At 48.6% G+C, this 27,801-nt stretch overlaps 1 protein-coding gene across 1 annotated transcript in view; it reads left to right on the top strand.

Moving 5' to 3' along the window:
• LPCAT2 (lysophosphatidylcholine acyltransferase 2) overlaps nt 1-12,858 on the top strand; it is a 57,855-nt gene extending 44,997 nt beyond the window's left edge. Inside the window, exons 12-14 of the mRNA XM_005865282.2 lie at nt 5,108-5,206; nt 9,747-9,882; nt 12,483-12,858. Coding sequence (XP_005865344.1) covers nt 5,108-5,206; nt 9,747-9,882; nt 12,483-12,667 — 420 coding nt within the window. The 3' untranslated portion in view covers nt 12,668-12,858. The remainder of the gene's footprint in view (nt 1-5,107; nt 5,207-9,746; nt 9,883-12,482) is intronic.
• Nucleotides 12,859-27,801: the final 14,943 nt, after the last annotated feature.

Below are 27,801 nucleotides of genomic sequence, written 5' to 3'. Positions count from 1 at the left end.
TTTTGAAAAACATTTGGAATCAATCAAAAAAAGCCCTCGGGAATTTTTTTTTTTTTCCCCGCTCTAAAAAGGTGAGGAGGAGGGATGTTCAAAATCTGTGTTTCCTCTTAATGTAACATCTGGCATTTCCATGGTGTAAATAAATTGGAAAATGCTTTCCTTGAAACCTGTTTAGCTACAGAAACGGGTTCAGGACTGGGGAATGAGGCTGTTTTATAGAAGGGTAGTAGTCTTTTTTTTATGGTGGAGCAACTGTCTCAAGTTCTAGAATTCTTTCGCGGTGGAAAAAGCATGTAGCAATTTGGTTGGGTTTCATTACATCTGTAAAGCGGGTCTGGGGCGTGGGGGGTGGAAGGGCGGACCCGCAGCCAGAATGTCTCTGGCGGCCGTAAGGACCAGCATGATCCCTCTGGCGTGGCCTTCATACGAGCTCAGGCGTGCCCGGCTCCCAGCCAGCGCTTGTCATGTCTTGCCCTGCTCTGGAACAAGGAATATTATTGTTGTTGTTGTTGTTCCTCTCTGGAAACCAGGCAGGGAAAAAAGCAAGCAACGAGAGGAAAAAAAAAAAAAAGAAAGGAAAACTTACATCAACCGTAATCAGTTCTATGATACATAGAGCCACACAGAGATGTATATATTTCTGTAAATCTATATATCAGTGCCACAGCTCCTCCGTGCAGGTTCCCAGCCCTGGCTGAAATGGGCACTCACGGGGCAGCTCCTGAGGAGGGCTGGTCCCCGAGTCCCCCTCCAGTGGGTTCACTAAGAACCCGTAGCGGTGGGGCTCAGAGATGAGCATCTCTCCAGCTTCCTCGTGATTCTAACAAGCAGCGAGAGCCACGGCCACAGCTCTGAAGGAAGGCTGCCACACACGGTAGTTTGCAAATGTCTCAGCCGAAACCAAGGCCCAGCCAGGGGGTCGGCGTTGCCTGTGTCCGGAGAAGGAAGACACCCCCGCCGTGCCTTCCTGGGGGGTGGCCCCTGGCTGGCCTTTATCATCCTGAGTCAGGCGGTGATGGCGGCATGGGCAGAGTCCACAGTCCGCGCGTGGAGACTCGGCCTCGGTTCACTCGCCTGCTCTGCAGTGGGTCCCCCGCCTGTGTCTCCCGCCTTCGTCTCCTCCCTCTCCCAGGCCCCTTTGGAGGACCCCCCTGAGTTGGAAGGTGAATTCTTCCTTCCCCCCTGGACTCCCTTAGAGGAAAGTTGTAACTGTGGAAATGATGTCACTGGCCCGTGACCAGCCCTCAGCCTCATCTCCGTCACGTAACATGTATGAAACCACACGCATGTGATTCCGCCCCGGGCCGAGCACACGGGTCCCTTCCACGTTCCTCGGGGACCTGCAAGTTAAGCCTGGCCCGCTGTGCTGCTCGGACCAGGTGTGGCTGGACAGGTGTGAGGCCGCTGCCAGCAGCCATGGTGATGTCAGGGTCTCTATCTCAGGGTGAGCTTACGGAGGCGTCAGGCCCGGGGGCAGGAACACAGCCTTGTCGGAGCTCAGAACATGAAGCTGTAATTCAACCTTTCGCGCGATGGCTGTGGAGAGGGCAGTGTAGCCGCACGGTCCCCCCCACCCCCCTCAGTTCGTGTTAAATGTTTTCTAAAAGTTAAGACAGGGATCTCCCACTGCGGGTGGCAGGAAGCCTTTCTCTTGTTCCTCAAGGGAAGGGATTCCCTGCTCCTGTGAGTCCCTTCCCGCAGGCACGGGCAGAGCTTGAAGTCACCTACGTGTTCCTCCTTTCTGCTCTCTTCAGAGAATAGGAAAGTTTGTAGATTTATACAAACACATTTTATACGAACGAAGGTTTAAAAGTTGTACAAATAACCTCCGTCTCTAGTGTGGATGCTAGAACATTCCGTCCAAACTCTGGATTTGTCCGAGTAACCAGATCTTTGGCAGAGAACGAGTAATTCAATGTCTTAGTGTTGCCCTGGCCGGTGTGGCTCTGTTCGTTGGGCATCGTCCCATGCACCAAAAGGTCAGGGCGCATGCCCAGGTTGTGCGCTCAATCCCCAGGAGGGGGCGAGCCGATGGATATTTCGCTCCCTTCATTATGCTTTTATTATTATAGATGAGGAATATTTATCAGAAGAGCTCCCTAAAAATGGCAGGTGCTAGGACCTAGTGGAATTCAGGCAACTTCAGTGGGAGGTGAGCCATGGCATGTGGGCCGCATGTGGGCCGCGGGGCGTGGTGCAGCGGAGGCAGGGACAGAAAAGCCAGTTCTTCCGCCCAGGAGCTCGGCGGGCTCCATTTCGGCTCTCTTCATCCCTCTCGTTCAACGGGAAGCATGTTTCTTGCCAAGGCGTTTTTGGAAGGGGCAGATCGGGGCCAGGTCAGGGCGCATGCCCAGGTTGTGCGCTCAATCCCCAGGAGGGGGCGAGCCGATGGATATTTCGCTCCCTTCCTCTCTCTCTAAAATCAACACAAAAAGTTTAAAAAAATAAAATAGGTTTCTTAGTTTTCATCCAATAGTTGATGTTTTAAAGGCACATTTTCAATGTAAGAGGGAGTATTTACCTGATAGATATATATATTTTTTAATTTTGCCATTTCTACATGGGAGCATACCTATAGCCTAAGATGAAGGCCTTTCATTCCTGTAACTCCATCCCATCATTTTAAAATTTTTAATATCAAGCAGTGCAATCAATACAGTAAGGTGGAAATACCATTCATGGATTCAAAAAAAAAAACACGTGAAATTGCACCTCTATATTTTTAAATTTCAAAATACCCCAGATGATTTTGAAAAACACCTTCATCTCCATTTAATCCACTGAATTCTGCGACTTGTGGCAGGAAAACTACTGTGTGCTCCGTACCGAACATAGTCAATATTCATACATTATTTTAAAGGGCACTTTCAAAATATTTTGTGAGTAATAGTGCATCTACTTGTAAATGTTGATTTTCTATAGCAGCCTCGGTGGATTGCACAACTCGTCCATAGTGGGGTCTTAGAAATATGTTTGGATGTACCTGTTGATCTTGGAATGCTCTTAGAATTACTGATTTCCAAGGTTTATCTGTAGTGCTAAGGCTTGTGAGTGGTTTGTGTGTCGGCTTTGGGAGATACCGGATCTGTACGGACTCACAGATGTGATGGGGGTACAGCGTGGGGTTGTAAGGCAATGGGTTTAGATAGGTTCTTGCTCATCGAACGACCCTTTCCCAGGGGTCGTCTAAGACCATCCTGCATATCAGATATTTACATGACGATTCATAACAGTAGCAACATTACAGTTATGAAGTAGCAACGACAATAATTTTATGGTTGGGTCACAACGTGAGGAACTGTATTTAAAGGGCCAGAAGGTTGAGAACCACTGGAAAACAATTTGACTCCTAGGAAATTGATCCTACAATCGGTACGTGAGTAGACATGCACTCCTAAGGGATATTTGGGTAAACAGAACACCTCCTCCCTCACCCTCCTGAGGAACTGAGCAGGGACTGACGTTGCATACTGATGCCCCTGTGTGCCTGTAGCGTGTCTTCACGACGCAAGGCTTTCTCTGTTGGCTGCTGCAGGGCCGGTTCTGTTCTGTGTAAGCTCACACTCTCACTGATGTCAAACATTGGTTAGTTCATCAAGTCCCGCCCTAGCCGTATTGCTACTAGTTCATTGTTTATCTGGGAACTCATCCCTGGACGATTCTGCTGCCAAAATGACTCTAACACCTGGGATGGTAGTCATAGTGCGTTTAAGGTTCTCTTACTTCCTCCCTCCCCGCTCCTTCCCTCTCTCCCATCTCATTTTTCCTTTTTCCTCCCCTTCCTTCCTTCCTTCCTTCCTTCCTTCCTTCCTTCCTTCCTTCCTTCCTTCCTTTGCCAAAATGACTCTAACACCTGGGATGGTAGTCATAGTGCGTTTAAGGTTCTCTTACTTCCTCCCTCCCCGCTCCTTCCCTCTCTCCCATCTCATTTTTCCTTTTTCCTCCCCTTCCTTTCCCTCCCTTCCTTCCTTCCTTCCTTCCTTCCTTCCTTCCTTCCTTCCTTCCTTCCTTCCTTCCTAGTTCTCTCTCCCATCTCCGCCTCCCTCCCTCTCTGCCTTGCCCCTCTCTCCCCCTTTCTCTCTCTCTCTCTCTTTTCTCTTCTCTCTGCCCATTTTGTCCTTGCACAGTTCCTGTCTAGGCGAGGCCTTGATGTGCAGGGAAAGGCTGCCTTCAGTCAGCCTGGGTGAGCATGGCCGACCCCTTCTCCAGCGTGGCCCTCATGAAACAACACCTCGTGGGCTGTGTAGACCCTAGTGTCAGGTTAGGTGTGTCCGGAGGCTGCATCTCCTGGGGCCTGGCACCCTGAGGGGCCACGGAGGGAGCTCAGGTTCGCCCCCTGGCTGCTGGCTTATTGCAGATCCGGGCTGGAAAGAGGAAAGAACGTTGCTGTGATTGTTGCCTCGATTTGCCCTTTTCCTCCTCCTTCCATTGCCTACAGGTGGAGGGTTGCTTAGTGACCCTTTAGTGACCCACTGGGGCGGGCCAGCGTGGCAGGGCCTCCCTCCCTGGTGGAGGGTGTGCTTCAGCCCCCCGTGGGATGGAAGTCCTGGGTCCTGCCTTCAGAGGGGCTCCGGCCAGGCTGAGCTCAAGAACTGCGCTGGGCCCCGCCGGCATGGCTCAATAGTTGAGTGTCGACCTGTGAACCAGGAGGTCACAGTTCAGTTCCCAGTCAGGACACATGCCCAGGTTGCAGGCTTGATCCCCAGCGTGGGGCGTGCAGGATACCGCTGATCAATGATGCTCACTCATCCTTGATGTTTCTATCTCTCTCCCCCACTCCCTTCCTCTCTGAAATCAATAAAAATATATATTTTTTTAAAAAAGAACCACGCTGGGTGCCGTGGAGCCCCTCAGAGGGAGCCTTGGTGATAACATGTTTGTATTTGCTGCTAAACGGACATACCATCTTCTTCCTCGTGAACGAGGAATGGCGGGGGGGCGGGGGGGGGGCCTGCTTGCTGTTCCATCTCCGCACAAACTCTTTTTCCAGTCGGCTCAGCTCACGATGGTGTTGAGCTGCCGGCAGACGCGACCTTCACCTGCGGGCTATACCGAGCAGCAGGGCGGCGGGCGGCCCTGCTCACTGATGTCTCCCGTCCCTTCGCAGAACCACGACGGCAGCATCGACTTCCGGGAGTACGTGATCGGCCTGGCTGTGCTGTGCAACCCCGCCAACACGGAGGAGATCATCCAGGTGGCCTTCAAGGTACTGTCAGCCCCGCTGAGCGCGTCTCGCGCTGCCCCACAAACAGGTGTTGACTCTAAGTGCATTATTTGAAAGTCGGCGGATCTGTTACGCGGTGTAGAGATCTGCAGTGACAGGGCTAATGCGATTAAGACCATTGCTGCTGAGAAGAGAGAAACGCAAGCACCCGCCGAAGCGCAAAGGTCTCTGGCAGCGGCCCAGGTCTCGGCGTCGCAGCCGAAGAGCAGGCGGTTTCACAAATTAGCTTAAAAAATTATCTCTTTGCTGCCTCCCTCTTGCCAAGCCCCGACGTGAGGTTAATAAATAATCACCTGTCGCTAGCCATCCTGCTCCCTCCCTCGGGAAGTTGGGATCTGTCCTTGCCTCTCACTCTGTGTATCCGAGGTCGTGTTAAAGGTGTTTTCCTGAGGGGGTTGGTTTTGTTGGGGTGGTCCCAGGTGAACCCATCCAAAATGTCCCAGGGTCCCCCCTCCGTGTTCTCCTGTGGTATCACATGTATTCTCACAGCAGTGTTGGGGGACAGACGAATAAGACCATGTGCCCAGTCCCCATGGGTTTCAATTATGGGGACCCCGGCTTCATCCATCGCTTCCATGTGCAAAAAAGAGATGGGAGAGCCCTGGCCAGCGTGGCTCAGTTGGTTGGAGTGTCCTCAGGGCCCAGGTTGTGGGTTTGAGGCCCAGTCGGGGTGGGTACAGGAGGCTCCTGATCTATGTGTCTCTCGTTGATGTTTCTCTCTCTCCCTCTCCCTTCTTCTCTCTAAACTCAATAAAAAAAAACATTAAAAAATTTAAAAACAGAGAGAGATGGAAGAATACATTCCCAACGTGTGTTTTCGGTTCTTCTGAGTTGAAAGGGGCTGCATCTAGTTAGTGTTTAAATGGGGAGGGGGCGCTCCTCTCTCATTGATGTTTCTCTCTCTCCCTCTCCCTTCTCGCTAAACTCAATAAAAAACATTAAAAAATTTAAAAACAGAGAGAGATGGAAGAATACATTCCCAACGTGTGTTTTTGGTTCTTCTGAGTTGAAAGGGGCTGCATCTAGTTAGTGTTTAAATGGGGAGGGGGCGCTCCCTTCACAATCCTAACTCCCTCCCCCTCCTGTCTCGCCCTCCTGGCGCTGACCTCACCATTCGGCCGCGTGGTCCCCGTCTGCCCACGGTGATAGCTGGGGGGCCTTCTCTATCCCTGTCTCCCCCTCTCATTCCTTCCTGGTTTTCTCTGAGAAGATGATTCCCCCGGGACCCCAACAAGTCCCCGCCTCTCTTATCTAGAAAGACTTCCTGCCCGAGTCCTCTCGCCTCTGAGAGACCCCCAGGGAGAGCCTCAGAAATGTCCGGGTCTCCCCTCCTGGGCCGAGGAGTCCGCAGGTTCAGGTTTCCTCTTTATGTCCGATCGGTGTGAACCGAGTTAACTGGGAGGCCTGCGAGGGACCGACGTGGTGGATGCTGAGCAGATGGTCAGCAGGAGGCAAGGGCCAGAACTCCTTCCAAGGGGAATGCTTTTGGCTTTTACAGACTTATTCATCATGAAACCTAAAATTATACCCGTGGCTCACTTATTCCGGTCCAGATATTTCTGGTTCTGTTTTGGGAACGTATGCGTAATTATAAGTGTAGTCGGCCAGATGTGCACTTGGGGTTCACCAATGAAAGACCTGATAGAAAATGTGGCCCTCGTCACAGTAATTACTGTTTATAGAGAAGTCTTGAGATTTTTGTCTGGCCCAGACCTTGGTTTGGGGGGCAGGGTGAGGAAAGGGGGACCTAAAACTATAATTAGCTTTTTTTATTTTTTCAGTAAGGCAAGGGTCATGCTTTGTATTGGTTATTTTTTAACCTTCTCGGATGTGTTTGAAAATATTTTGGCATACTATATATATTATGGTATTATCTGCCTGGATGTGGATCCATATATATATTAGAGGCCTGGTGCACAAAATTTGTGCAGGGGGGTGTCCCTCAGCCCAGCCTGCACCCTCTCTAATCCGGGACCCCTCGGGGGATGTCTGACTGCCATCGGACATCCCTCTCACAATCCAGGACCACCTGCTTCGCAATCCGGGACCGCTGGCTCCTAACCACTCACCTGCCTGCCTTCTTGATCACCCCTAACCACTCTGACTGCCTGTTTGATGCCCCTAAGTGCCCTCCCCTGCCAGCCTGGTTGCCCCTAACTGCCTCCTGCTGGTGGCCTGGTTGTCCCTAACTGCCCTCTCCTGCTGGCCTGGTTGTCCCTAACTGCTCTCCACTGCTGGACTAATCGCCCCTAACTGCCTCTGCCTCGGCCCCGCCACCATGGCTTTGTCTGGAAGGATGTCCGGAAGATGTCCAGTCTAATTAGCATGTTACCCTTTTATTAGTATAGATGTTTATGTATATGTATGATCCATTCACATTCTTTTATGTGGGCAGCACTTCACAGGTGACGTCCCGTCTTTGATCTCATGTCACCATCACAGTGACCTGTAGGCATAGCATATTGGCCTGAGCGCTTCAGCTGTAGCAGTGGGCACGGACTCTGGCTGAGGGAGCCGTCGTGACGGCCCGTCGGCTCCAGGAACGTCCCTGCCCTCCTCCCCCGGGCACTTCAGTGAGCATGAGCCATCTCCAGCTCTGTTCGTCACTCCCGTTCCAGGGAGGGTCCGCACGGTCTTGGGCCATGTCTTGGGAAAGACAGGATGTTCTGGTTAACTGTTCCAGTCTTCTGTGCGACGGGGAGCTATCACACCCCCAGAGGAAACTTGGATGTTAAACTTCCGACAAGAGCCTGGGATTTACGTTCGTTAGATCTGGGAATTTTGTAGCAGGAAGACTTTTGGGAGTAATTGAGGGAAACTGAGTGTTTTAGTGAAGGGGGCGATCTAGGGTAGCGTGACAACAGACAGATGGAGAGGAAGTCAAAGTCCCCAGGATGGACCCATGAAGGGGACTCGGATGGAAGTGAGAGCCACCAAAGACCAAGTGTGGCAACCACTTGGACTGTTCGGCGAGTGGGCGAGGACTGGTTAGGATGGTCAGCCTTTGAAGAAAGCTTAGAGCTTGCAGGAGGGCAGCGGGTCTGGATCCTGGCAATTACTATTTTTTTGAGGTCTCAGACCCTAAAGGGCCTGAGGCTACAGTTTGGGCAGTGAGAGCCACCAAAGACCAAGTGTGGCAACCACTTGGACTGTTCGGCGAGTGGGCGAGGACTGGTTAGGATGGTCAGCCTTTGAAGAAAGCTTAGAGCTTGCAGGAGGGCAGCGGGTCTGAATCCTGGCAATTACTATTTTTTTGAGGTCTCAGACTCTAAAGGGCCCTGAGGCTACAGTTTGGGAAAACAAATGCTCACTCACTTTTCACTTTCCAACTGTCTTGGCTGCCAGGAGGGGCTCAGAGGTAGAAACTGAACTGGAAGTCAGCGCTTTCTCAGCTGGGACAGCAAATTACAACTTGGAATTACACGGGCAATTACAACACGACCGTGTATTTGCTTGTAGTTCACCTCATGATTAGCACACCTTGCCTCATGTCTAGCTGTCCTGTTTTTTCTTGTTCTTGATCTTGCATTTGGTCAGAAGTGGAAACCTTACCAACAGCAGCTCTAGGTATTATCTGCCTGGATGTGGATCCCAGCTCTGCCGCGTAGGAGTTGCTTGATCTTGGGAACGTTACCTGGGGCCTCAGCTCTCTCATCTGTAAGATGGGGCTGATAATGGCACCACCCACACCCAAGACTATTGTAAGGGTTAAATGAGTTAATTCAGGTAAAAGGATTTGAATACTTTTGAGCGGTGCCTGCACAGAGTCAGTACTTATATTATTAATTTTTTTTAATGCCCAGGAGAGGATTTTGAATATGGAATACTAGTTAGTTATCCATCAGTGTTTCTGTTCTGCTACTTGACTTAAAAAAAAAAAATCCTTCCATTCTTTCATACTGACCTCTAATCGATATGCAAGCCCTGTTTTTGCTTCCTTACAATTCCTCCCCTTCCTGTGTCCTTCCTGCTTTTCCACCCCAGACTCTTAACTGGTTTTCCTGATTCTAGTTTTATTAACCTTCTGCTTCCCACCTCCACACTCTGCCTCAAAGAGGTCTGTCAGTTCACATGTGACCACACCACATTCCCAGCCACATGCTCCTACAGGGTCAGGTGAGCCATTACATTTCCACCATGGGCTGATTCCTGCTTGTCCTTCAGTCTCCTGACTTGAGCCCCAGGCAGTTCCCCGCCAGTCCTTGTATATTCCGGGAACGTCTCTTGAGGTTCTAAGACTCAACTCACATGTCACCTCCTCTGTCCAGCCTTCCCTGACCTCTCCAGAGAGGTGTCCTCTTTCTCACCTCCACGGGACTCCCATGTCCTTCTGTCCTTTGCACTGTGGTGGCCCCTATTTTATTCTGTCTCTTCCCCCCACTCACCTAGGCGTGTGGCGAGGGCCACAGACACCCTGCTTTCTTCAGGAACGTATCCCTGGTCCAGGCATGAGTAATGTTTGCATTATTCAAGAGTTTATTTCCCGAGATTATTCCTCCCTTTTCTTTTCTGTTTCCTGCAGCTCTTTGACCTTGATGAGGACGGCTACATCTCAGAGGAAGAGTTTTCCACCATTCTGCAGGCTTCCCTCGGGGTGCCCGACCTGGACGGTTCTGGTCTCTTCAAGGAGATAGCCCAGGGCGATTCTGTGTCCTATGGTGAGTAGGCAATTGGCGCCTGACTCAGTTTACAAGGAGGGCATCCGGACTGTGGAGTGACCCTCAAGACAAGAGTGTTGTTGCCTTCCACTAGTTGTATTGACAATAGAGATGATGATGATAGTACTAGCAGTGGTAGTGTAGTGGTAGTAGTAGCTAATTAATGAGGATTTACCATATGCTACGTAGTCTTCCAAACATTGTATACAGATTAACTCACTTATTTACAGCAAGCCTATTTCATCCGTACCTTTTATCATTCTTATTTTACTGGGGTGCAAAGAATGTAAGTAACTTACGTAAGGTCATCCAGCTAGAGAATATCAGAGCCAGGGTTCCAAAACCAAGACCACTTGGCTGTAGAACCCACCCCATTGACCCCCACACCCAAGCGCCTCTCCCATCGCTCAGATCTGCTGCCCTCCCTCCCGGAGGGCTTGTCCTGTCTGCTGCCCTCCCTCCCGGAGGGCTTGTCCCATCTGCTGTCAGCGTGGCCACACAGTGCAAGCAAGTTAACCCAACTGGATGGGAACCACTGCAAAGAGATGTGGGCTGAGGTGCCAACCATAATGGTCATAGCTAAACCACCTGGTGATGGCTACTGTTAGCGGCTTCCGTAAGCTTTCACATTCGCTGCCTCATGTCCTGCTGCTGGCACCCCCGTGAGGGAGGGACGATGGGGGGGAGGCCTTCTGGCCAAATGGCAGGTTGGTCCATCCGTGACCGGCCTTTCTCCTAATGGCTCAAGACCACACATCAGAACAAGTCCCACCGGCAGAAGGATGGTGTCTCCGTTTCCACCGGTTTCACAGTGCGGTCATCGAGAAACACCCCATAGCAGAGACCACCTTAGTGTTGACGTGGCCAGTGGGCGGGCTCACAGACGTCACACGTCAGGCCGGCGTGGGCTCCCCAGGCTTCTCCCTGAGGCTGGCAGAGGACGCCTCTTCAATGAGTCCAAAGAGTTTCGGCTTCACTTTTATGGGGTGGGGAAGTGAGATCACAAATTTCTCTTACTCTGGTGTTACTGTCATTTTGGCTGCCCTTTATTTTAGGTAATTAAGTGCCTAGCACACTTACTCTAGCGAGTTCATTTAAGAAAAAAAAAAAAAAGGAGAGGGAGGGAGGGAGGGAAGGAGGGAATGGGGAAGTATATACTGAGATAGAACTTATGAGTCAGAAACCCCATGCATACTCCTCCCCTGACCATTTTTCTTTCATACATAAGACTCTCTATTCCTCTGAACTACCAAATTTGGAAAAACTATTTGCAATTGCTATTTCAATGGAAGCTAATACTAAAGGTTCTTTGTCAGTAGTCATCATTTTGCCTGTTGGTTTTAATAATTTTATAGGAAAACCTACATTGTTTGGGGGAGTTCAACTTTTTTCTTTTCAGAATATCTCCCTTTTCCCAACAGTATACCAGTCCACTTTTTTTTTCCCCAGGAATGTCTGGGATATTTAAGTATAACTTTATAAAGGAATAGGTATTAAATATATCATAAATGTGACCTTTTCAACGGTCTCACTGTTGATCATTTAAACGGTCTGCATTCTTGGTTTTCCATTAGCCACATTAATGCCCAATTTCAAAGTTAGCTCACAGCGCTTCTTCTAGGAGTGAGTTTCTCTTTAATGCCACGGACATCCCCAAAGAGGACAGAGGCCTTGATCTTTTGAACAGAGCCTGAGTCTTAAAATCAGAGTTCACTTATCTTAGAAGTCACCTAAGTCCTCCGTGTCTCCGTCATTGACACAGACCGATGCAGAGGAACCTGTGTTTGGGGTGTTCAGAGGAACAATGCATAGCTTGCCTGATCTGGAATATAAAATAGTCTGTGACTGCAAACACCGTTGCGTTTGCAAAGAATGAGTCGGGCTCAGTCTGGCGACTTCCTCATCACCAAGACTGGTTTCATCTTCAAGAGTTCTTGGGTCATCCCATGTGCTGTGAAGCAGGCTCCTGGTTATCACAGGATTAAAAATTAAATCAATGGATAGAAATAGGACATTGGGCTAAAATCCCTTGTTTATAGACCCACCTAGCAAGCTGATTCAAAGACCAGGTTCCCTTTGCTAAACAAGCTCCATTAACTCTCCTCCATTTCCGTTTGGCCTGAGTTTTCGGAATTTATATAACAGACTCAGACAAATGGTGTTCATTTGTATCTGGCTTGTGTCATTCAGCACAGAGGCTTTAAGTTGCATCTGCATCCTGGCACCACGGCTGTCCCTTCATTTTCATCGCCTTACAGCATCATGTTCCACGAATACGGCAACATGTACTTAGCCATTGCTGCTGTTGACAGACACGTGCGCTCTGTCCACGTTGCCACGGACTTCTCATCCATGTCTCCCGGGACACGCTAGGCATCAATTTCTCTAGGTTCTCTACGCGCTGGGGGTAGAATTAATGGGTCCCAGGGCATGCGTATCTTTCAACTTCACTAGGTCATGGAAACGCTGTCTTCCAAAGCCGTTGTCCACATTTATGAGGGTTGAGTAATAGGAGTTGGAAGTAATTATCTTATTAAAGTCATATGTCAAAAGAATCTTCGCCTCCATTGAACTGGATTTGGTTTCCTCCCTTCTTCTAGAGGAATTTAAAAGCTTTGCCCTGAAGCACCCGGAATATGCGAGGATCTTTACGACGTACTTGGAACTGCAGGCCGGCCACGTGTTCTCCTTACCGGAGGAGGGCCCCGCAGCGCCCGCCACGGCCAGTAATAAAGTCAGTCCCGAGAGCCGCGAGGAGAGCCCCTCAGACAAGAAAGATGACTGAGAGCGGGCATCCCAGGAAGGAGGACAGAGCGGCTTTCCCCTGAGATCGGGGCGGCGTTGATCAGTCGTATTGTAAATATGATTTGTGGAGTCATGGCGATGTATACACTGGAAAACTCTGTCCTGGCTGGGTGGCTCCGTTGGCTGACCATCCTCCCATGCACCGAAAGGTTTCAGGGCACATACCTAGGTTGTGGGTTCCATCCTGGGTTGGGGCATGTGCAGGGGTGGGCAACTGATCTATGTTTCTCTCTCACATCAATATTTCTCTCCCTTTCTATCTCTCAAATCTCTAAAAACATATCCTCGGGTGAGGAATAAATTTTTTAAACTTTTTAAATGGAAAGGTTTTTTATAAAAATGATAGATTTTATTAAGATGCTTCCATTCACACGTGTAGGTCAAGGAATATCTTTTTGCCTGTCATACTGTCCTGTACCGATTGGTTTACTGGTGAGAAGCGTGTGTTTGCAGATTCTCCCGTTGAGTTTGCACATCCAAATGAACGAAGTGCGCTCCCTTCCTGGAACATATCCATCAATACAGTAAAGAGTTTTCTAAGGAAAAATAAGTACTATTTTGTCATCTCTAGTCCCTTTCCACTCTGGAAATAAGCATGAAGAGTCTGAGGAACAGTGCAGGGTTTTACAGGCCCCCCCCCCCCCCCCCCCCCCCCCCCCCCCGCTCATTTCCAGTTTCTTGGATCAGTGACTATGGTTGGCTTAGAAAGGAGAACTCTCTTAATTAGATGAGACTCTTCAAATCCCTGTTCTCTGTCATCTGCACCCCTAAACCACCTGCGGAGAGAAATCAGACCCTTTTGCACGACCTACTGATGTAGAACTTTGTTTTCACAGGCAGCAGCCATGGCCACAGGCTAAGTGGGAATTGCCTGATTGAAGGGAACATCGATTGCCTAATGGGAAAATGAATTGTGTGCCACAGAGTTTAGTTTAATTTGAGCCGGACAGCGTAGAATGCAGCTCTTGCCCAGTAAATGAATCCGATTTCCTCTACTGATATGATATTAGAATTCATAATGTTACCATCCAGGTGGGGGTTTTATTTTGTCATATGCCCGCTCGAGTTTTCGAACTTGTCTGAGGAATCTACAGTACAGGGAAACACAAAAGGTCCTAAGGCCTCCCCCAAAGCTAGGGACTCCCAAAACCCAGCAACCCCACATGCAGCCCCCAGGCAGGCGTCTGACAGCGACGTGTATCCTTTAGGTTAACCAACAGTTTCCCTCTTGTGCCATTTTTATCGGTTGTCATGCATGTACACATGTTGTCAGTATGGTTTATGTTGGAAATTTTGAACCAAGAAGCGATTTTTTAATATAATGCATAAAAATAGTTGGTTCAGATTCTGAATTTAGTTTCTGCATTTAAACGCTTTGTTTTGCTTATGTTTCTGAATATCAGGGTGAGCCACCCCCGAGCCAGTGTGTGAGGAAGGCCATTTTTGAAGTTGAAAGTCTCATGAGAGAGGTGTTGGCATTTATATTTAATCAAGAGTCATGACTTTAAACATAAGTTCTACATATTAAGCACTTAAGTGTTCTAATTTAATTGAGTATATGTGTATTTGAATAATTGCTTACTAGAAACTTTGTCAGAGTATATATATATAATTGTTGGCTTTTTATGTATCTTAAAGCTACTTAGACAAGAAGCACAGAATGAACTGGAAACAATTGCTTAAGTAATTAGAAAAGTCTAGGTTTCCAATAGTGTTTGTCATCCGCAATTGAATGTATGTAATACTCAGGTACCGTGACTGTTTTTTATCATAGAAAAGCCACATGTTAATTCTACGGGTCATGGAAAAGCATCATTGAAAATTAAAAGCTTTCTATGAGGCTCTTGGAAGTGATCCCATTGTCTGCCTGTTTTAAAATAATATTGTATGCCCTTTAATTCCACTTCTGCCAATGTAATATTCCTATTTTATTACGAACAAACAGAACTGCTACCTAAAATCAAGGCCATTAAAAAATTCTAGTTTTGCTCTTTTGTCTCAAACGTAATAGGCCCTTTTTAATATTGTGGTTTGACCTTGCTTGCATATTTAGGAATATGATTAATCCTTTTTGTTTGCATTGAAGCTTTATGAAATGTCAGACATGATTTTACTCTAATGAAAAAACTCGCATTTTAGCCAAGGGTGCAATAGCTGGTGTTCATAAAGAAGTTGACTTTGGACTGGTGGGGGGTGTGCAGGAACCCAAGCCATGATCCTCGGTCTATTCAGACTCGGCCTCTACTTTTGTGCCATCTTAACCAAAACTTCTTTTAAAGAGGCCTTGCTCCGCGTGGGATGTATAGTAAGGAATTGCGTTTCATGAAATCACTCACATGCACTGTAGTTTCATGTAATAGTTTGAGAAAAACAGGGTCCTCTCTGAAATAAATACTAGATCCTGAGGCCTAGAAGCCAGATTTCAATCAGGAGAGTCCCATTGAGGGACAGTGGCACCCTACATACGTCTAGACCACATTTAGTGTTACACAATGCGTTTCATTCTCTACCACTGCTGTCAGAGTTCTGGCGGCCAAGGCCAAGCGTGAGAGCTGGCACCATGGATATGTAAAAAAGAGAGCGCCTCAAAATTAAGGGGAGGGAGGGAGGAAGGAAACTGGAAATGCTACTTTAGGCCTTCATCCCGGCATCAGAATATTCCCTTTAAAGGACAATAGAGTAACTGGAAGTGGTTGTATGATGAGTGCTCTGCAGGTGTGGACTTTCGTTCTGTGTGAGATGTTCAGTCATTGGGTGTCTTTGTTAGCCGGTCAGTCACTGACTCCTTAGTTGTTGGACTGTTTTTGTTTCAGAATGTGCTCCACGATCCAGAATCTTGGACAGGGTTAGCTTTGCTTTAGTATTGGGTGTGTAGGTGAGGGTTCCATATTAGCAACTGTGCTCAAAGGAAGGTCATATTGTGTCTGCTAATGGTGTCCAGATTTTATTCTTGTCTACAGTGACAGCGTCTAAAGAATATTATTTAGTGTCTAAAGAATGTTTTACTTGGCAGCTATGACAGTTGCTGCTACCACTGAATAAAACACACACACGGTAAATCATGTGTGTCTTTTGTAGATAATATAAACATATTTATGATAGCTGTAGCAACTAACACAAGTGCCAATATACATTTGTCTAATTAAAAGAAAAAAGAAAAGAGACCGCCTTCGTTTAGAACAGTGGTTCTCAACCTTCCTAATGCCGCGACCCTTTCATACAGTTCCTCATGTTGTGGTGACCCCCAGTTTCATTGTTACAAATTGAACGTAATTAAAGCCCATCCCTCCACTCCCCCCACTTAGCACACATTTATACACCCAGATGTCCGACTTCTCCATCCATCATTGATCCAGCTACATGCCTGTCCATCCACCCACCCGTGCACACATCTTTGTGCCCACTTGCCCATCCATGGCTGCTTCCAACTCTCCCAGCAAGTGCTCTCCCGCACCAGTCCTGTGCCGGTCCTGTGCTAGGGTCACGGGGCATGCAGAGATTAAAATGAATTAAGTTTACAATGTTCAAGAAAATCTTGGTCTAAGTCTGTATTCACTCCAGGTCACCTTCCAGGTGACTATTTGTTGAGCTCCTCCTATCAGTCAGGTGTTTCAGGCACTGGGCACAGATAGACACTGTTACTCTACCCCCTCCCACTTTACAGACGAAGAAACTGAGGCTCAGAGGTTATAGTGCAGTGGTTCTCAACCTTCTTAATGCTGCGACCCTTTAATACAGTTCCTCATGTTGTGGTGACTCCCAACCATAAAATTATTTTCGTTGCTACTTCATAACTGTAATTTTGCTACTGTTATGAATTGTAATGTAAATATCTGATATGCAGGATGTATTTTCATTGTTACAAATTGAATATAATTAAAGCATAGTGATTAATCACAAAAACAATATGTAATTATATGTGTTTTCCGATGGTCTTAGGCGACCCCTGTGAAAGGGTCGTTCGACCCCCAAAGGGGTCGTGACCCACAGGTTGAGAACCGCTGGTTTAGAAGATGCGTGGTCTGCTCTCTGCATGAGGCAGAGCAGTGCAGACACATGGCTCCCAGACACGGGAACTGTCCCCTTCCCACTGTCATAGATGCAGACAAGACCTCAACCAACTCCATCTCCTCCCCCATTAAACTCCCTCCGCCCCGTCTTTCTCTTCCTCCAACTGACTTCAGCCCTTCCAGCCTCAGGGTCTTTGTCCTGATGGTCCCTCTGGAATATTCTTTCCCAAAGATTTTCACCTGCCTCTCTCTTCTTCATTCAGACTTCAAATAAAAGCTACATTGAGATGTGATTCACACACCGTATAATTCAGTGCCTTTTTAAAAAAATATATATACAGCATATTCAGAGAATTGTGCAACCATCTAATCTAGTTTTTAAATGTTTGACTTCATTCCGATTTTAAATCTAATAGGACTCCGCCATCACCTAATGTCAAAAGCCCAGCCAGTCCCTGCAGACATTCTCAATCGTATGGCCTTTCCTTGCGATTGCTTTTACACGAGTGTGAAATGGTTTGCTTATATCTGCTTGTCTGTTTTTCCTAGCACTTACATGCTCCGGACACATAGTAAACGCTCAGTATTTGATGAATGGATGAATAAGGACAATGTTATCTTTCCCTGACCGTGTCTGCCTTGCGTTGTATTAGAATAGAGATCGTCTTTACAACAAACTAGAAGACCCGGGATTATGTAGAAACCCATGTAGAAACGAAGGCTCAGAAAGGTTTCCTCACTGCTCAGGGTTACGTAACTGTGAGTCCCAAGGCTGGAATGCAAGCCCAAGGCCATCTGGCTCTAAATGTGGGGACTTCTGATTCGGCCAAGGTAACTTGAACCCCTAAGTAACTAAAGAATTACATGGCCGGCGGCTTCAGGTTCCAGAAGCATGGAAACTGGCGCATCTGAGAGCCCTCTGGCCACAAAACCCCAAGCATGCCAAACAGAATATCACGAACATATTCGAAAAGATGGCCGAGTGTGAAGCAGGGGTCCTCAAACTACGGCCCGTGGGCCACATGCAAATACAAATATTGTATTTGTTCCCGTTTTGGTTTTTTACTTCAAAATAAGATATGTGCAGTGTGCATAGGAATTTGTTCATAGTTTTTTTTTAAACTATAGTCCGGCCCTCCAACGGTCTGAGGGACAGTGAACTGGCCCCCTGTTTAAAAAGTTTGAGGACCCCTGGGAAGGATACAAAGGGAAACCCGTAAAGGCCAAGAAATGAAAAGGGAGCCGAAAACCAGAACTGTGAGAAGGCGTGAAAGTCACGGTTGACCTGTGGACATGGGCCCATCTCTGTAAGAACGAGAATTCGTGTTTCGTGGCTACGGGAGACAAAAGACGAGGATTTTCTACGAGGTGGGTGGACTTGGAACTGGGACCTCGGGGGAGGAAACCAGCAGACATTTGAAGGACCACGCTCAGTAAGAGAAGGAACTAGGAACATTCACCCTCTGGGAAAGGAAGACAATGAGGAAGTGTGTCTGTCTTGGCCTGGGTTTTAGGTCGAGGCCGAAAACTTCCTATGGCCGTTTTTTAAATTTCAGTTCTTCAAAATGTAAGACTCACGTTATAGCCCAGCCAAATGGTGTATGGTGGTGCGTGTCCCACGTGTGCTTGGAAAGAATGTGTATTCTGCAGGGGCTGGGTGTAATGTTCTATAAATACCAGTTAGACCTAGTTTGTTGATAGTCCCGCATCCTTCTTTATCCTTGCTGATTCTTGTGTTTACTTGTTCTATTAATTATTGAAAGAGGTTGAAACGTCCAACTATAATTGTGACTTGGTCCGCTGCCAGTTTGTCTGAAGTTCTGCCCGAGGTCATAATTATTTTTTATTGTTATGTCATCTTGATGAACTGGCCCTTGTATCGTGATGAATATTCCTTTTTAATTCCAGTAATGCTCTTCGTCCTGTTGTTACCATTGCCGCTCGAATCACACCAACTTTCTTATGACTAGTCATTTTTCTCTTAACCTATCTGTGTCTTAGTATTTAATACGCATCTCTTAAGGATTTCGTGGTCCATTTGTGTCTTGCATTTTTATATTGTCTGACAATTTCCATCTTTTATTTTTAAGCAGTTTTCATTGATTTTAGAGAGAGAGGAAGGGAGAGGGTGGGAGAGAGAAACATCGATGTGAGATAGAAGCATCGATTGGTTGCCTCCTGCACACTCCCCAGTAGGAATTGAACCCACAACCCGGGCATGTGCCCTGACCAGGAATTGAACCGGTGACCTTTCATTGCATGGGACGATGCCCAAACAACTGAGCCACACTAGCCAGGGCCAATTTTCATCTTTTAGTTGGAACATTTAGTTTACTTCCATTTACTGTAATTATCGGTATGACTGGGCTTGAATCCACCGTCTGGCCTTTTGCTTTCCATTTCTTTCATCTGATCTCTGACCTATTCTCTTCCTTTCCTGACTTATTTTGGATTAAACAATTTTTAACTATTTTATCATTTTATATTTTCTTTTGACTTATTAGCTAGCCACACTTATTTACATACTGTGAGTGGTTGCTCCAGAGTTTATAATACGCATCTTTCATTTAATATAACAGGAACCTTCCAACAAGATGCTCCCATATGACCCTCTCTCTTCATGTGTGCTGCTGTCAGATTTCTTCTACGGGTTTTTAACTCCACGGATATTATCATTTTTATTCTCAACAGTCAAGTAAAAATGTGTGGGAAAGGGTCTATCAACATGTTTACTGTTTCTGTCACTCTTTATTTCTTTGTGCAATTCCAGCATTTTTTCTTGTTGAATGTCTTTGAACCATTCTTGTGCAAGTCTCCTGACAATGAACTCTCAGCTTGCTTTTCTCCAAACGTGTCTTTATTTTTGCCCTCGTTTTATAGGAATATTTCCTGAATACAGAATTCTAGGTTGACTTTCTGCTTTCAGTACTTTTATTGTCTATGACAAGACGTTAGAAGTAATTCTCTTCATAGTTCTCTTGTATATAATGCATTTTTATCATCCAGCAACTTTTAACATTGCTTTTTTTATTATTATTATTAGTGCTGGGAAGTTCTATTCTGGTTGCCCTTGGCATGACTCTTTATTAATGTTTATCCTTTTGGGGTTTATTGAGCTTCTTTGATCTGTAGGTTTAGACTTTTCATCAAATCAGGAAGCTTTTCAGCCATTACTCCTTTAAATAATTGTCCTGCCCCTAACCTTTCTCTCCTCATTTACACAGATGTTGTTAGACCACAGCCCCCTGAGTCTCTGTTGGCTTTTTTTCAGTCCTCCTCCTCTGTGTGCTTCAGTTTGATCATTTCTGTTTCCCTCTTCACGTTCTCTGATCGTTCCTTCTGCAGTATCTAATCCGCTTTCTAACTTTCACTTCAGAGACCGCGTCTTTTGCTTCTAGAATTTTCACTTCGTTCTTTTCATAGTTACTGTTTGGCTCATGTGAAATCCCTATGTGTTCCCTCGGTGTGTTCATAGACTTCTTAACGTTCTGAAACATACTTCTAATAGTAGCGTTAAAGTCTTTGTTTCCTGTGTCGCCATCTCTGTCATTCCTGGGGCTATCTGGTTTTTGTACTGGCTGACTCTTCCCCTAGCAATGGGACGTGCTTTCCTTCTTCTTCACGTGTCTTTATGCAAATTATCTCATATACAAATCTCTATTACTTACACAAATGATTTTGTATTATATATGGGACAGTATAGGTGCCATTTTATCTAGTACCTACATTTGTCTTTTTTACCATCTGTATAGAACATTCTTAAAATTTATAAAACATTCTTAAACTGACATGATAAACATGGAGAAAAGATGGGTGGTTGTCAGAGGTTAAGGGGGGACGTGAGAATGGATGAGAAGTGGGAGTGGCTAATGAGAGCGAAATGAGCAATCCTGTGGTGATGAAATGCTCTGTAGCTGACTGCATCGGTGTTATTATCTGGTTGGGATATTGTTGTACAATGGTTTTGCAACCTCTAGGAAACCTCCAGAAAGTTAAGAGAAAGACAATGTTCATAATTTAAATGTGGCACAACTATAGATGGAGAAAGAATTTAAAAATCACAGAAGACTATGAAATACATTCTATAGATATATTTGAAAGTTTAGATCAAATGAATATTTTAAAGAAAAAGCTAATCTAAGAAGAAAGAAATCCTGAATAGCTCTATAATCATTATAAAAATTTAATTAGTTTAAAATCAACCCCCCTAAATAACCCTTAGGTGGAGTTACAGGTCAGTTTTAAACATTCAAGAAATAGATGATCCCAATATTATACATACTTAACAGAGAAAAATATCTTGATACCAAAATTAAATAAGGGCAATAGGGGAATGATCAGTAATACTCTGCTTCATTTATAAATATAGATTCAATTATCTAATCCACCAATGCTTAAAAAAAATTCATGACCAAGTGGATTTATTCCAGGAATGCAAGGATGGTTTAATATTGGAAAGTATTTTGTGTCATTAAATTCATATTGTTTTAGTTTCCTGTTGTAACAAATTACCACAAACTTAATGGCTTAAACCATTCCAATGTGGTATTTTACTCCAGAAGTCACTGGGTCTTACTGGGCTAAAATCAAGGTATCAGCAAGGCTGCATTTGCTCCTCCTAGAGCAGTGGTTCTCAACCTTCCTAATGCCGTGACCCTTTAATACAGTTCCCTCATGTTGTGGTGACCCCAAATTTCATTGTTACAAATTGAAGATAATTAAAGCATAGTGATCAATCACAAAAACAATATGTAATTATATATGTGTTTTCCGATGGTCTTAGGCGACCCCTGTGAAAGGGTCGTTCGACCCCCAAAGGGGTCTCAACCCACAGGTTGAGAACCTCTGACGTAGAGGCTTCGGGGAGAATCCGTTTTCTTGCCTTTTGCAGCCTCTGGAGGCCGTCAACATTCTTTGGCTCATGACCGCTTATCTCCACCAGAGAGACTGGCTCCTTGAGCTGCATCAAAGCTAGCAAAGACAGAATTTCTTTCCCATCCCTTCCTCTGACCTTCTTTTCTGCCTCCCTTTTCCACTTTAAAGGTGCACTGGGTAGACCCGGACAATCTTTTTATTCTCAAGTCAGTTATTTAACAACTTTAGTTCTACCTGCAACCTTAATTCCCCTTCACCATGGAAGGCAACATGGGTCCTGTGTGTTCACTGCTAGGTCACTGAGTAGCTGCAGGTTTAGTTGTATAAGAAACTGCAAAACGTTTTCCCCAAAGCCGCTGGACCAATTTACATTCCCATCCGCAATGGGTGAAAACGCCGATTGCTCTGCCGCACAGGGACTTTGCAGAGAGCCAACGAGAAGAGAGATGGGAGAGGACCCGGGACACACCTGAGGGTAGAAGAGATAATCTGACCTTGAACAGAGACCCCTTTGCTGGGCTCCCTCACGTGGCCGCCCGTGAGCCACGTCAGAGGCCCACGCTTCCGCAGCCATTGTCTGTGCGTTTATGGATTTGTTCCTGTGGAGGTTACTCTGACCCAGTGCAGCGGCGGCAATGACGCATGGCTCCCCGGGGTGGGGCCCGCACAGAGAGGGGCGGTTGAATGCTCTGGGGATGGAAGGAAAAGCCTTGTTTATCCCTGGAGAGCTTGATAGCCAGGCGTGGGGCCAGGGCTTCTGTGCACGTTCGGGTGGGGTGTGGGGTGCAGGGCGGACTTCTGCACATGGCACAGGGTTGCCGCGCTGGGATGAATCCGGAAGGCACCCAGCCTGGAGCTCAAGCCTTCCCCAGCCTGCCCTCCATGTTTGCCTCAGCTCACCTTCTTCCAAGGAGGCCCGCAATGCAGGGAAAAGAACGCCAGGGTCAGGACACAGGACACGCAGGTCCTAGTCCCTGTGTTCAACCACTGGCTTATTGTCACATCTGTCACCCTCCCTGGGACTCTGTTCCCTCATCTGTAAAATGGGGATATTACTTCATCTCCACCTTGTCACTGAGATGGTCTGAGTCAGTTCAGACCAAACGTGTGTGTGTGTGTGTGTGTGAGAGAGAGAGAGAGAGAGAGAGAGAGAGAGAGAGAGAGACACTAGCCCTTCACAGGCTGCCCTCCTATATAAAGGGTGTACCAAAATTCACGCAAGATTTGAATTTTGCGTGAGCATTAACAACAACAACAACAAAAAATAAAAGCCTAATTTTACTTGGTTTATTGAATCAGATTCTAATATCTGTTGCCCTTTGATTTCAATCCCTTCAATTTGATAAGCATCACCAAGTACCAATTATGGCCCAGGAGCAGGGACAATGAAGACCAATGAAGACCAATGAAGACCACGGCTTTGCGTCGGTGCCAGCAATGACCAATGAAGACCACGGCTTTGCGTCTGTGCCAGCAACGCCGTGGAGGCCAGTTACCCGATGTGCTATTCCATACATAACCCTATACTGTATACTTTATGAGTCAATACAAAATTTACAGGTTTTAATTATAAACCTGTGTTTTCTATCAAAATGACTTCTTGCGTGAATTTTGGGACACCCTTTATTATGTCCAACTATAGAGACACCATTGGAACTTGACATCATGGCCACTCAACGCTCCTCTGATTTTAGCCTCGGCTACCAGGGCGAGTTCTCGGTGGGCTGGGACTCATCTCTTGTAAGCAGCGCATGAACTTAAGGGGGCGCAGCACGCCTTTCTGGTTTCTGCCCCCACCCCGGGCCCCCCTGCCTTCCTGCAGCCTGAGAACACAAGGAAGCCGGTGCACCTAGAGGCAGCCCCCACCCCATCGGGAGCAGGGGCTGCTGGACAAATGTCCCGCCTCCATCGCTCAGGGGCAGTGCCGGGAGGCATCCTGTACAAGGATTCTCCCAGAGGCACTGGCGGAATTGAGCACAACCCTGATGACACCCCCTTTGTTGGCCTCTCCTCCTTCCCGGGGTCACTCGCCCTGGTCCCTCACTCCTGCTTCCTGCGGTCAGCTCCCCAATAAAACCACCTGAGTCCAAATCCCCACAGAAACTGCTGCTGGCCCCCAGGTGGCACAGGCCACACGTGGGTGACATAGCTCCCTCCTCTGGTAGCACAAGGAACCGCTCAGAGCTTTGAGTTTGTCTCCAGTCCCTGGCTGGGGTCTCCCTTGTAAAAGTGGTTACACAGGCCCGTTGCCCAGCACTCGCAGGATTGGGTCGGGTGCCCGGGAGCAGCTCTGTTTCCCGGGTCACTCAGGACCCCAACGTGTGGAGGCCCCAGATCCTGGGCCAGGTCCCTGAGACAACCTGCCTTGTGCCGGCCACCTGGGCCAGGCTTTTCAGGAATCGGGGTGTGCTGAGCCGGGTCAGCCCCGGTGCGGCTTCACAATCCTCAAATACCAGGCCCGCCCGTGCCATCCCCAATACCCCTGGCCCGAGGGATGTCACACCGAATTCTCCTTCCGCTCCATCCAGCCCATCTCCCTTCCTGTCACTGGCTCTCTGGCTGACACGCGGATGATATGAAAGGACATCACGATTGTGAACACACATTGAACCTTTCCAGTCCTTTAGGGCAGCGGTTCTCAACCTGTGGGTCTCGACCCCTTTGGCGGTCGAATGACCCTTTCCCAGGGGTCGCCTAAGACCATCCTGCATATCAGATATTTACATGGCGATTCATAACAGTAGCAACATTACAGTTATGAAATAGCAACGAAAATAATTTTATGGTTGGGTCACAACATGAGGAACTGTATTTAAAGGGCCAGAAGGTTGAGAACCACTGCTTTCAGGCAACGATAACGATGCCTTTACCAGGTCATGCTTTCTTCCCTTTCGCCCCTGCAGACCTGGGGTCCCTGAGCAGACACGGAAGCTCCGCTGAGTGCAGGGCTGTGCTTGTCCTGCTTCCCAGGTGGGAAAAACACAAAAGCAAACCCACCTGTGGCGGATGCTGAGGGTGCCCAGGGGCGAGGAGGCCTGCAGGACGCCCTGCCCTCAGAGGAAGGGCCACCGTCAGAGCTGGTGGCAGCTGCATGTTTGTTTGGCAGACGGGGGGTGGGGGTGGATTGGGAGGGGGAGGCTGCCCTCCAGCAGAGCCCATGGCATGTGCCCAGGGCCCAAGGGCCAGACGCAGCACTCACACATTCAGCGGGGGCCAGGGATGGCTGGGAAGGGGGTGTATGTGGGAAGCCCTAGGTGCTCGTGTAGAGGCAAAGAGACGACGCTTTCCCAGCCCTCACCGCCACCCTGGGGGTCATCAAGGAGGCAGACGTGCCCAGGGCAGGGGTCCCCAACTCCCCAACGTCACCGAGGTCTGCAGAGAGGTGAGTGAGCAACGCCGATGAGGAGTTTAGGGTCCAGGGGAGTGCTCCGCCCTCTCCAAACCTCAGAGGGGCCAGAGGGAGCCCCGGAGGCTCTCGGAAAAGCCCAAGACTCCGGTTTTTATGTGCGGTGCCCTGGTTGGTGAAGCAGTGGGTGGGTCCAGGAAAACAGGGGGGCCTGGCGTTACCCCACAGGGCGCTGGTTGGCGACTCCCTGGAGCAGGCCGCTCCTTCCAGCAGCCATGCTGACATCGGGCTGTGTCTGCGAGGCCACCACGGCCTCAGTGACGCGGGTTAGGCCTGTCCCCAGTGAGGGAACAGGCAGGGCTGGGGGCGGGTGGGGAGGGAGGAAGGGGAGCCGGGCCAATGTTTGCTTTCCACCAGGATGCAATGGACACAAACCGGATGGAGGAAACCTGAGCGAGTCCCCGGCCTGAGCACGGGAGAGAAATGCCTCTTAAGCAATTAGCGTCGATTCCCTGGCAGCTGCTGAATCTCAAAGGCAACTCCGGGAGTTTTGCTTTGGAATCGGTCTCTTAAGACACACGTAAAGGCATCGGGGCTGGCTGCTGGGCCAGAGGAGAGACCAGAGGCAAGAGAGGGTCCAGTGTGGGTGGGGTGGTGGGGGGTGGGGTGGGAGAGGGTCTTGTTGTTATTCCTGGCCTCACATATGTCAGGGTTGATGCGTAGACGGAGCAAATCAACTTCTTCTGTGTGGACACCCGGGCTAAACCCAGGGCCAGCAGGTGGAAGGCAGAGGGAGGCCGCCTGACCTCCAGGAAAGGGGGTTCCCTGCCCATCAGGGGGGCCTGAGGGTGGAGCCGGCTGCCTTTGGAAGGAGTAAGCGCTCCGTCCTGGGAGGCAGCCAAGCACATGCTGAATGGCTCCTGTTTGGGGGTGCGAGGGCGGAGAGAAGGGCCGCTGGGGGTGACCTCGGGCGTCTCCTCGGCCCTAGAAATTCTGCGATTGGCCTCATTAGCCACAGCTCATGACGCTCGATTGCCCTGCTTGACTGGGGGTCTTGTGTTTGTGGGCGGCTTTTCATTAGGAAACATGCAGGCGCTTCAGAATCCCCTTTCCACTCGGAATGGGACTCGGAGCTCTCAGTACAGGAAATGTGAGAGTGGGAGGCACCCAGGACCCTGGTCCTTCAGCGGGGAGGGCAGCAGGGAGCCCTTGACGGGGGCTGCCCGGGAGGGTTCAAGTTCAAGCCCGGCTTCTGAGAAACGGGAAGGGGAAGGGGCAGATAGGCAGGAATAAGAAATCAAAGGGCTGAGTCACTGAGCTAATGTCAAAGTCCGAAGGTAAGAGGAAAGGAGGAGAACACACACACACACCCCACCAGATAATTGGAGAGTAATGAAGGCTTAGCAAACACCCCAGGTGACCAAAACAACAGGAGGAGCCGGGGGAAATGTAATTAGGCGCTGATATGCGAGTCCTCTGTGGCAGCCAGACCATCCTGCCCCTGGCCCTCCCCTCGCGTTTCATCGCTGCCTGGTCAGTGGCCGCCCCAAGTCCAGGACACAATTAGACAGGCCGAGGGCTCACCACTTGCTCAAAGCGGTCGGTCCCCTTAAGGCCCAGGTCCAGTGCTAATAAGCCCACCACTCACCACCCCCTCTGAGTAAGGACAGAGTCTCAGAACAGAAGTGAACCCAGGGAATCAGTCTGCCCATTACACAGAAGGGAAAGCTGAGGCCCCAACAGGGGATCCTGTGCTGCGTGCAACAGGAAAGTCTTTGGGGGGAGGGCGGGCAGTTGCGAGAGTCCATTTTCTCTCCTGAGCTAGTAAGTCAGAGCTCTGGCTTTGGCTTTAAATACAGCTTCTCTGGGCCTTGACACAGGTGTCTCTTTAACCCCGTAATTGGCTTTTGAGGGATGGAGATTTCTCCTGGCCTACCTACCAAAGTCACCTTTTTCGTTGGCAGGGGGAGACTTGGGGATGTCCCTAAGAACAATCAAAATCTGTGTTCCGTCCTGTGCACAGACCCACGCAGAGAGCAGGCTGTTGGTGGGCGGTTCTGGGGCCGGCAGCCTTTGAGGGTGACCCCCTTGGCCTGACTTAGAGAGACAGAGAGAGCCCTCCCCCCCCCCCAAGATGGTGGCCCAGCAGGGCTGGGCAAGCCGGGCAGTTTTCTGAGCCAGGGTGGTCCTATCTGTAAAGAGCTGGAGAGAGCAGGTCCATTCGCTCTTTACGTATTTTTTTAAAATATATTTTATTGATTTTTTACAGAGAGGAAGGGAGAGGGATAGAGAGTTAGAAACATCGATGAGAGAGAAACATCGATCAGCTGCCTCCTGCACGCTCCCCACTGGGGACGTGCCCGCAACCAAGGTACATGCCCTTGACCGGAATCGAACCTGGGACCCTTCAGTCCGCAGGCCGACGCTCTATCCACTGAGCCAAACCGGTCAGGGCACGTATTTCTTTATATTGTTCAGAATCAGAAAGTGGCGCCAGGCTGCTCGGCACGGCCATGGCTTACTCAGCCCCACGCTGGGCGCCATAGGTGCTGCGCCAGCTCAGCCAGGTTCGGTGAGCCTGAGAGGAGGTGGTGAAGGGGTGAGAAAAGACAGACAAGAGGAGAAAGCTGGGTCTGAGTAGACGAGGTCCTCCCTGACAGAGAGCTAGAGGCAGCGTCGCGGCCTGCAAGCCGAGTCTTTATTTTATAGCCAGATTCCACGAGGCAAAGGAAGGGCGTGGTTACAACGTTCTCGCGGGTTTCCAACCCACTCAATTACATGCACCGGGTCAAGCTTTGTTTACTGCACCTCCCGCAGCCCACATCACTCAGCCACGTGCGGCCACAGGTTCGCACCATAGGGTCAAGCCTACAACCATAGCCA

This window comes from Myotis brandtii, unplaced genomic scaffold (assembly GCF_000412655.1).
Source record: "Myotis brandtii unplaced genomic scaffold, ASM41265v1 scaffold2022, whole genome shotgun sequence".
Classification (NCBI taxonomy): Eukaryota; Metazoa; Chordata; class Mammalia; order Chiroptera; family Vespertilionidae; genus Myotis; species Myotis brandtii.
The sequence above is the reverse complement of the archived record's forward strand: the minus strand, read 5'-3'. Positions and strand labels throughout refer to the sequence as shown.